This window comes from Bidens hawaiensis, unplaced genomic scaffold (genome assembly GCF_021521415.1).
Source record: "Bidens hawaiensis isolate Kalapana, Puna unplaced genomic scaffold, B.hawaiensis_p1.1 tig00007310_1, whole genome shotgun sequence".
NCBI lineage: Eukaryota > Viridiplantae > Streptophyta > Magnoliopsida > Asterales > Asteraceae > Bidens > Bidens hawaiensis.
This window is the reverse complement of record NW_027491507.1, coordinates 349,553-360,849: the sequence shown is the minus strand read 5'-3', so window position 1 is coordinate 360,849 and position 11,297 is coordinate 349,553. Positions and strand designations below refer to the sequence as shown.

The window sequence follows — 11,297 nt, the reverse complement described above, 5'->3', positions numbered from 1 at the left end:
TTTTTGGGAACTCAAGCAAGATAGTGGAGACAACTCTACCTACTCCAATCGGTTTCGCGAGCTTAGCCGTATTGTGCCCCATTTGGTAACCCCCGAGACTCGCGGCATTCAGAAATACATTCGCGGTCTTCCGATCCTTTTCCGTTGTGCCGTGATGAGTCGTGACCCGTTAACCATTGGTGAGGCGATGGACCTAGATTCCTCTCTTACTGATAGTCATGTTAGGGATGGAACCTTTTCTCGCAAGGATTCCAAGCCTACTCCCGACAAGATTAAGACCGACTCCTCTATTGATGCTGAAGCTGAGACTAAGCCTTCATACAACAACAATCACCGCAACAACAACCACAACAACAAGCGTAAAGCCTATGCCATTAATCAACCCAATAACCAACCTCCTCATAACCAAGACCAAACTGCCCCAAACAAAAAGACTTACCTTGGTCCTCATCCCTTATGTGCCAAGTGTAGCTTTCATCACTCTCACCAAACCCCTTGCCGATTATGTACCAAATTCAACCTTTATGGCCACCTTGCTAACACTTGCCGTATCCCGCCAAATGCACAAGCCACCTCACATGCTCAACCCGGTGCTCCTAATACTCGTGCTTGCTATCATTGTGGAGACCCAAACCACTTTCGTAATGTGTGCCCTTAACTTATCCATGTCCATCAAGCCCAAACCGTGACCACACCCTACTACTTGACCCATGCTCACCAAGTTCAAACTCAACCAACTCATGTCTTGAAAGCTCCTCCTATCAATTCAAGTCAACCTTACTTAACCCAACTCTATCAAGCTCCGCATCCGCAAGCTCAAGTGTACCAAGCCTACCTTTCTCAAGCCCCTACTATGCAAGCTAAACCTATTCAAGCTGTTCCAAGTCAATCTACCTCAACCACTCCTACTCATGCAACTCCTCATGGTGCTTCAAGTCAAGTCAATTAAGATACTCAGCGACCGTGAAGACTCTTGCTGTTCCCTTTATCTATCTTGAATATTTTGTATTTTTCTTAATTATTGTAACGCCTCTTTATGGCTTTGGATTATTTCTCACTTGAACTATGTATCTTTTATAAGCTATCTTATGAATAAAGGTCATTTTTGTTTCAATAGACTGTTTATTAAAATTTACTCTTATCTTATTTATTTACCTTCATAAGTGATGTCTTCTTCAAATACTCATATTTTGCGATGTCTTAATAAAATCCCACCGCAACTTTTGGAATTGTTTTATACACTTGTAATTTTCTAACTAAAACTCTTTAATTTTGTTCCCTCAAAAATCATGTTTTACTTAAACGTTTTGTAACTCACACAATGGGACGAGTTATGTGGACCATCCGACGATCTAAGTAATTATGGATGCATACATAATTACCAAAGTCCTCGCATGTAAATCATAATCCGAATAATTGTGTGTCATTAAATAGAACCGAAAGCAGTTGAGATAACGGTACAAATGTAAAGATGATAAGGACATGGTGGATACGCCGCTGGTACATCCTATATATAAGTGCCCTTATCTGATTTTCATTGGGAGCATTATTTTACTATTTAAAGTTCTGTATTATGATTTAAATCATATTTAAAATTTTACGGTGTTGTTGTAGTATTCCTTAATTTCGGGACGAAATTCCCTAAAGTAGGGGAGACTGTAACAACTCGGGTTTCGATTTATACTTTCACTCGACTCGTTTAAACGTTCGGGTTATTTTCATTTCGTTTATTGAGTTTAAATAATTAATTATTAATTTATTATTATCAAAATTTATTATTTATAATTATATCTTTATGGTTTTAGCACTTTTAACCTGAAATATAAACTTTAACCTATTCTCGTACCCATCCCCAAACACCAGGGACTTAAATTAAAAATATCTTTCTAACCCATATTATCAATCTGGATACCCGTTTACCAAACCCAACCCATGTTCTTATCCCTTGAATCCGAATCCGATTAACGATTCCTTGGAGAGTAATTCACGTTTATTTAATATATTGATCTTGTAGATTACGCGTTATTACCAATTTCAGCTTAACCGACACTGTAAATGAGTTAATAATATCAAACTTGATCCATATTCTATCTTTAACCTAACCGACAAATCGTTTAACCATTGTACATGAAATCGTTGATATTATTTCAATTAATTGCGTGTATACAATCCTTAATTAGTGGCCGACTTAAACCCTATATTTAATTAGATTATCAAACCTGTTTTATTACTCGTTCTTCACATCACCTTCGCTGTCCACTGTAGCTTTGACTTAACCCAGTTCCGATCACTTTCAGAGGTAATTGATTATATGTTTTAGATCGCGCTTTGATTCCGAGCAAAAGCCCCAATGTTAATTTGATTAAGTATGACGGGATTGATCAAATTGATTCGTTAGGGTTTATGTTCCTTTTTGTTGGTGTCTGTTTCTGTTTATAATGGTTAGGTTCGGGTTTTTGACGCAAGTGTTGGTGTAGACCAGTTGGCTAAGCAGGGAACGGTGGGGGGCGGAGGTCGCGAGTTCGACCCCCTGCACCCCGAATTTTTTGGCTAATATTGTAATTATTCTTTTTAAAACCATTAATAACTACATTAATATTAATAAGGACTAATTAAAAACTATTTTAATAGAAACCGACTTTATAAATATTTGTTTTTCTCATGTTTCCGTTCGTGTATATATGCATATGTAAGCATATATGTTTATATACCTATAATATGTTTATAAAACTAATAATAATAATTTTGAAGATGTATTTTACTTTTATATTATTTAAAAAACTAATGTTTTAATAAATATATAAATCAAGTAAACCAATTTTATAAAACTACAAATAATATTTAAGTTATGTTTTCATAAATCAAAATAATTATTTATATAATAAATCCTTATATAATATTATAATATTTACTTATTATTGATTATCGAGTTGTTGTAATCGATCTTAAATCTTTACTTAAGTGTATGCGTTACTCTCGTTCTTTTAGGATTTAACGTTCGCGTTTGACTTTTTCCGTATTCTCCTTTTTTCTTAATCATCCTTTGTGAGTCTATCGAGGTGAGTATCACATTCCCCTATTTTACTTGTTTTCCATGTTTTGGGGACATATGCGTAAATATATTTCTCATTATATACTTATACTTAAAACTGCAACTTTGTCTTATGTGTTAACAACTTATACATTACTTGTTTATGTGCTTATTTTCTTTGTATGCTTCGCATTCGGAGAGGTCCAACATAATCTCAGTCTAGTATGATCATACGCCAGTCGTTATAGCTTTGTGCTTCTCGACATCTCAGTTATACTTGCTCATTTGGTTATTTTGTTATTCGCATATGTGTTGCAAATACATATTTTTATTTATAATTTGAACTGGTGTGTTGCTCACTCAACCTCGTGTTGACAAACTATATTATTTTCAACGCATATGCAGGTATTCGTTTGATGTGAAGTACAAGATCACTTAAGGATTTATGCTAGAAGAAAAACTTAATAAGATATATAGTTAATTGATGGATATATATACTTGTGTATTTGAATTTTGTATGGATAATTGTTATTTGGAAATTTATTTAATAGATATCGACACATTTAATAATGCATGATAGTAACCTTGAGAGCTGTGACAATCAGTCTACCCCGGTATTTCCGTCGTAGGTTGGGGTGTGACATATGGGAGGGGTACAACATTGTACCCTCTCCCCTTACCAGCGTTTTCTTTCCACATAATTGATTTTCGATCATGGAGTTAACAACACTAGAGCCTTCGAATTTCTTAAAGTCTAGTTCAGCCCTATCAAATTTATTAGTTAAATTGATAATCTCTAACTTAGAGGCTTCCAATTCAGCAGTTAACTCAGCAATGTTCTGTTTGGCATCAAGGTGGTGCCAACATTTTATGCTAAAATCAGATTGAAGTTTAGAAAAATCATTTTTTCTGTGCCTCAATTTTATCTTTGAAAGCTTTCTTATTCTTCTTAAGAGTAAAACTTTCATATTTTATTCCTTTCATTTCTCTAAGCAAGTTACTATTATGGGATTTGTATTGATCTACTTTATTAACAAAAGCTTGAGAATATAATTGGGAACTTACCTAGGATAAGCTGGAAGAAGTGAAGGCCATGAAAGGAAATTGAAGTTCCTTTACTTGTTCCTCAACAACATTCTCTTCTTCAGTGACTTCAATTCGAGCAAAGTCTGCAGTCTGATTATTGATGCTGAGAGCTGTCATCTGATCATTCCAAGAGAATTGTTGAGTTACTAAACCTCTCTTACCTTCACCAGCACCTGCAGCATTTTCTCCTCTTGAATTTCTCACTGGAACCATTGCCTTTTTCTCTGTTTCCATCCTAGCTGGGTTATTGCATTTACGAGCAAAATGACCCGGCTCGTGATAGTTGTAGCACCTCAGAGTATCTTTGTTATATCCCACCTTCTGATTTGCTAGCACATTCCAATTGTTTCTGCTTGTTCTCTTAGTATATTTCTTTGAGCGAAACACTGTCATGGCGATTTTTGAAGAGATGTCCATTTCCTCTACATCATCAGGATGAATTTGATCCAACTCGGCAGCTACAACTGGTTGAACCAGATCTCCAGTAAGAAAGGCGTTGTAGCAATTCATGAACCCTGCCATTAAGGCAATGTTTTCCTGAGTCTCCTTTGAAATAGAGGGAATCTGTCTGGGAGACTAACTGGAAGAGGCAGCAGATGACTGGGGCTCAACAGCAGAAGCAGATGGTTGAGCAAGTTGAGGAAAGAACACATGAGTTGGTTATGGTGGTGCCTGTGAGAATTGACCCTGAGCAGATTTTACATGGAAAAATTGTTCTAAGGCTGATACTGTGGAGTGTACTGCCCGGCCTTGAGAAGACTTAAACATTGAGAAGTTGTCTTGCGAGATGAGTGCATTGTTAGAAGCAGCACTATAGCCGGCCGCATTGTACGAGTTTACATGGTTTGTTACACGCTGCTTATCATCCATGTCACAAGCCTTGAAGATCGCCATGACTTCTGACAGAGTTAGCCTGTTGAGATCCTTCGTCTTCTTAATCACCACAACATTCATACCCTAGATTTTAGGCAGGGAAGTAACCAGTTTATTGTTTGTTTCAGCAGTGGTCAGATTAATATTAGCATATCTCATCTCAGTCACTAGGGACATGAATCTCTGCAGCTGTGTTTCCAAAGATTCTCCCATAACATGATTAAACATATTGAACTTCTCTCGCAAGAGATCTTGACGATTTCTCCTCATGTCCTCATTACCCTCATACACTTCTATCAGGGCTTCCCACAATGCCTTAGCAGACTGTAATTCTCTAAATCCCAAGGAAATTTCGGGTGAAAGTGCCATGATTAAAGTAGCAAGTGCCTTGACGTCCTTTTCAACCTTTTCAAAGTCTGCATCATCATACAGTTTAACAGGCTTCACAACAACTTCTTCAGATTTTTCACGTTGATACGTGATAGCTTGAGGGCCTTGGACAATACTTCTCCAAATCTTGGCATCTTTTATTTTCACATAGTTTTCAAACCTAAACTTCCACTCGGCAAACCCCTCATGAGGCAGCAGATGGGGTACACGAGTAGTAGTTCCAATCACGTAGTCCAGTTCTTGATGCAGTGCAACATTTGTTGAGCTATTGGTTATTTGGTCCATTTTGATTAGGTAAATAATAGTCTAGTTAACTTCAAATAATATATCAGATATCCTAAAGCCCAATAAGATCAGGCCCAGATTTATCTCTAGCCGAAAACTTTCGTTGGCCGAGAACAAAGAAAGTCAACCGAAAACTCGTTTGGTTGACCGAGAACAGCTAAAAGTCAACAAAAAACACTAAACTTCGACCGAGAACTATCCAAAATCACCGAAAACTATCGGAATCCACTGAGAACCCCTGAATTCTGCCGAGAACAAACAAGTTTCGCCGAAAACGATAAGATTGTGGCCGAAAACGATGAAATCTTCCTGAGAACTTCCAAGAATCCCAATGAGGCTTTGACCAGGTGTCTTTGGTAACAAAATAAATCCCGAAAACTCTGGGATTTGAATGTAAAGCCTAAATCAAATCAGATCCTTCCCCAAGTTATCTCAACAACCCCGAAAAACACGAAGAACAATTGTTCTTCAATTTCTAGAAATCTTCAAACACTTAAGAACCAAAAACTACCTATTGAATCAATGATATCACCGTAACCGAGCCTAGAATAGGTCAATAGGCTCTGATACCAATTGTAAGTCCTTTAAACGGATCTTTTAATGTGATATCAAACGATCTCGTTGTTATGCGGAAAGTAACAAGAGATGATTCAATGTTATGCAATCAATCACATGAAGAAACACAAACAAACTGCTTTAAAACACACGTATATTACGTCTGATTCTTAAGCACAATAGTTACACTAATATCTCGTTCACTATGTTATGAAAGGCCAATCTATGATAAACCTAGATACATAGTTTATATAGGCACTACACCTAAGCCCAACACAACCCAAAAGCCCACCGAGATCCAAGAGATCTCAGTTTACAATATAAGCCCAAAACTAAGTACAACCCATACTAATACTAGCCCAACATTCTACTATTCGCACGCACTTCGAGAAACGAAAACGTCGGTACGTCGAGATCAACGCACGAAGTTTGAGGTAAAGTGAGTGTGAAATGATTTGGGATGCCAAGATGCAGAGCCCGGTCACCCTATTTATAGGGCTTATTATCGCGATGGAGTACAAACACGCTCCATAGTGCGATGGACTTATTCACCGCCTCTGATATTTATATTTGTTCACGTAACGCGGTGAAGGATTGGGTTGGCCGTCGCATAGCGCGACGTTGCCCACTAGGCTTGATGTATCGACATGTAGGCTTGCCATGTGTCACGATTACTTAAACTGGTGCGCGATGACCCTTAAGTTTAGGCAGTCGCATAGCGCGACACCGCCATTTGGGGGTGTTGTGAGATACCCATCACGTAACGCGATGGGTTGCTTCCTGATCCATCGCGTAGCGCGATGGGTACGAATTTCCAGAATTTTCATTTTAGTACCTTATCTTTCATTGCTGACAATTTTAACCCATAAGTTTGGAGATGTTACAAAAAGCCAGTAGTTAAAAAAAGGGAAATTCCCAAAATGGTTCATAAATATAGAGAGATTCCAAGTTCATCCCCTCAAATTTGTATTTCCAGCTTTGTCCCTCTTCTATTGCATCCTCGGCGATGTTTTAGATTTTCCCACCTATGAGTTAACAAACCAATCAAAACAAGACGCGTGGCTGGAAAAACATCATCCCTGACGTGTTAAATACCTTATCCCCTCGTCCCCGATGTGTTATTGCCATTCGGTATCTAATTATCAATGCTAGACTGCCAAATCGGACAACCATTTTCTCACCAATGGCGTTGTGTTACTAGAAAATAATGCATCGTCGGAGATGCATTCATTTTCTAACGAAGTGTTTCCGACTTGTTAACGTAGTGCGTCTCCGACGACGCATTAGTGTAAAACACGTCGTTAAGTACCTATATTTAGATGTAAAACACATGTTAACATAGTGCGTCGTTGCAGTCATGATTTGCTAGAAAACCCATCGTCCCAACACTAGATTAGATGCTTATTTACTTAGGTTAGAAGTTTTCTTATTGATAATGCTCATAACATAATGATCTTGACTTAAGAAATGGAAGTCAAGATCACTAAGTTATGAGCATTATCAATAACTAAGCTTTTAATCTAACTAAATAAGAATCTAATCTAATCTAATATAGTGTTGGGATGGCGGGTTTTCTAGCAAATCTTGACTGCCACGACTTGTTGGAGGTAAACATAGGTAGTTAACGATGTGTTTTACACTAACGTGTTGCTGAAGACACATTACGTTAACATGCTGGAGACCCTGCATTAGCAAATGAAATGCATCGCCGGTGATGCATTTATTTGGTAACACAGTGTCGTCGAGGAGATATTGAACGCCATAACACATCGGGGATGAGGAGATAAGGTGTTTAACATGCACGTCGGGTTGATGTGTTTCCGGCCACGAGTTTTGGTGCTATTGGTTTGTCAACTTATCGGTAGGACAACCTAACACATTGTTGACGATGCGATAGAAGAGTGACAAAGCTAGAAAAAAGAATACGATGAAAATAAAGTTGGAATCTCTCCCTATTTAAGTGCTACTTTAGGTATTTTTCCTTAAAAAAACCATCATCAAATACACTGAAGAATCCAAACACGGTGAGATACTAGCCATCATCAATTATTTTATTCTTATTCTTTAATAAACATTATATAAATTCATTTTCACTTTATATGATACACGAAATATATAATATACCGTAAAGAATTGTCTGTAACTTCTTCAAATAATGTTAATGGACATAAACCTTTCTACACCATAATGCAACGAGAGCATACACACTAATATATACTAGATATACGCCACATAAATTAAAAAAAAATTATATAATTTGTCTCACTTTTTTGTTTAAAATTAAAGTGTGAATGGACTTTAACATACAAAAAGTTGTTGAAGAATTTTTATGAGAAAAAATAGAAAGTATGTTGTCTTGTTATGGTATTTACCCATTATTATTTTACACAAATTGTCCAACAAGATCACTGTCAATAAAAGTTTTTGAATTTTTGTTAGAGATAATGTTTGTATATTTTCTAGATGTTAAAATCCCACTTCAGCCCTCGGGTAATTAAGCTCAAAGTGTGTGTAGTGGGTGACAAATTGGAGGAGTTTTGGGTGATAAGGGGCTACAAAACCACCCTGTGAACCACAAATGGACGACACAGGGTGATAAGTGGGCCGGGGGCGGAAAATCTATATTGCCTGTGTGTATGTGTGTTTGACAAATTAGATAAACAATTTTGAATTAATAGTTTTGACTTATTAAAGGCAACTATCTATGTAATTTAATTCTAATAAAATAGTATAGTTACTCGATCTATGGGATACGTTTTTAAAATCATATAATATACATTCAGTAGTAACTACTATAAAAAATATGGATCAGAGTAGTTAATGACATTTAGTTGTGTAAAGGATGTCAATTTCTGCCGTCTACATAATTGATGTATCAAACGCGTTTTCATATATTAATAAAAACAAAACCATAAAGTATATTTCCTTGTTATTGTCCCAATTGTTGACAACTTCAACGTTTTTGCCATTAAATTCAATCTAACTTCAATACTAACAGTACACTTAAAACACCAAGAACATGTCTTGTAATTAAAGAAGATGATCAATAAACCCTTAACCCTTTATCTAAATCCTTAAAAGAGTTTTGACTCTGATTTATCTTCGGAACATTATGTCAAGCAACGATAGCGGTAGTATCGACGGTGCCATTGTTGCTGTTGCTCTCGTTGGTAAGTTCTTTACTGATATAAATTTCACCAGTTTCTTGATAAATTATTAACGTTTTTTTCTTTTGCAGTTGTTGCTGTAAAGATAGGCATCGTTATATGCGTATGCAAACATTTCAGCAAAAGAAGGTCTAGTGTGCAAGTGCAAACGCAACCATTCAATGATGACTCTCGCTTTATTCCCCTCGCCATGGTCAAGTTCCTAGATGACATGGAAAGAGAAAAACCCATTCGGTTCACCGCCCAACAACTAAGACTAGCCACAGATAACTTCACCATTGTGTTGGGTGCAGGCGGGTTCGGGACAGTTTACAAGGGAATCTTTAGCAACGGCACGACCGCTGCCATAAAAGTGCTTTATGGGACCTCAGACAAGAAGATTGAGGAACAATTCATGGCCGAAGTGAGCACTATGGGACGGACCCACCACTATAACCTTGTTAAGCTTTACGGGTTTTGCTTTGAGTCCAGTTTAAGAGCTCTAGTTTATGAGTTCATGGTCAATGGTTCTTTGGACTATCATTTGTTCAAAGCCAACAAAAGTGATGTGATAGGGTTTGAGAAGCTCAATGAGATTGCATTGGGAACTGGGAGAGGCATCGCATACTTGCATGAAGAATGCCCACAAAGAATAGTTCACTATGATATCAAACCAGGGAACATACTCCTGGATTCAAACTTTTGTGCGAAAGTAGCTGATTTCGGTTTGGCCAAACTTTGTAACAGGGATAACACACATATAACCATGACAGGGGGACGAGGTACCCCGGGCTATGCTGCTCCTGAGCTCTGGATGCCTCTTCCAGTTACACACAAGTGTGATGTCTATAGTTACGGTATGCTGCTTTTTGAGATCATCGGAAGGAGGAGGAACATGGATGTGACTCTAGGTGATAGCCAACAATGGTTCCCGATTTGGGCATGGGGCAAATACGAGAAGAAGCAAATGAAGGATTTGATGATAGTTTGTGGGATCGAAAACAAGGATGAAGAAGTTGTGGAGAGGATGGTTAAGGTAGCTCTTTGTTGTGTTCAATACAGGCCAGAAACGAGGCCGGTGATGAGCATCGTTGTGAAAATGTTGGAAGGTGCGTTAGAGGTTCCGGAACCTTCAAATCCTTTTTCGCATTTGTTTTTAGGGGTGAATGAGGCAGGTGACTCTCTGGCTAGGATCGCGTGGAATGTCGGTGGTTCTAATTGGTCGTCATCTGACGTGGTCACCAAATCTACGGTGGTTACAGGGACACCAATAATGAATAGACATGAGATCACAATGGCATCGGTGTAATCATTAGGAGTGATGCTGCTACTCATGGCTAAGTTGTATATTGAACTACTTATTTGAATATATGTGTAATATATTATATATATCTTTCAGTACATTAACAAGAGCACATGTAGTTGTAATTATAAAAAAGAATAACAAAAAATCATGTGTGATCATAGAGACCTCTTATGATCAGGTTTGAGATTATAATGGCATGCGAATAACGATATGGAAAAAAGAAAAATGGAAGTTTTTTTTATAAATAAAACACTTATCATGGGTAAGTTGCATTTTAGGTTTATAGTTTGCTTTCTTTTTACGGTTAAACTACTTAAATCTAGGGTTGTTTAAAAAGTTTGTGGCTCAAAACTCGCTCGATGCGCTCGGATTTAGCTTGGAAAAAGCTTGGTCGATATAGCTCGGTTTGAAATTGAACCGAGCCAGGTAGGTTCAGTTAGAAAGCAAGCTGAGCTCAGCCGGTTCGTAATGATCGTTTATGGTCCCACTTATTATTAGAAATGCTTAGAAAAGAGGGGAATATGCCTCCAAATGCCTATTCTCAAGTCCCACTTATTTTTCAATTTCCCTAAAATCTTATCTTAATTAATTTCTACAGTTATTTCGTTTATGATCGTTCCGCTTC

At 37.5% G+C, this 11,297-nt stretch overlaps 1 protein-coding gene across 1 annotated transcript; it reads left to right on the top strand.

Moving 5' to 3' along the window:
* The first annotated feature begins 9,114 nt into the window (after window positions 1-9,114).
* LOC143634973 (G-type lectin S-receptor-like serine/threonine-protein kinase At1g34300) lies at window positions 9,115-10,900 on the top strand. The gene is made up of 2 exons (XM_077102908.1): window positions 9,115-9,390; window positions 9,459-10,900. The coding sequence occupies exons 1-2, from the start codon at window positions 9,333-9,335 to the stop codon at window positions 10,673-10,675; spliced, it is 1,275 nt and encodes a 424-aa protein (XP_076959023.1). The 5' UTR covers window positions 9,115-9,332; the 3' UTR covers window positions 10,676-10,900.
* Window positions 10,901-11,297: the final 397 nt, after the last annotated feature.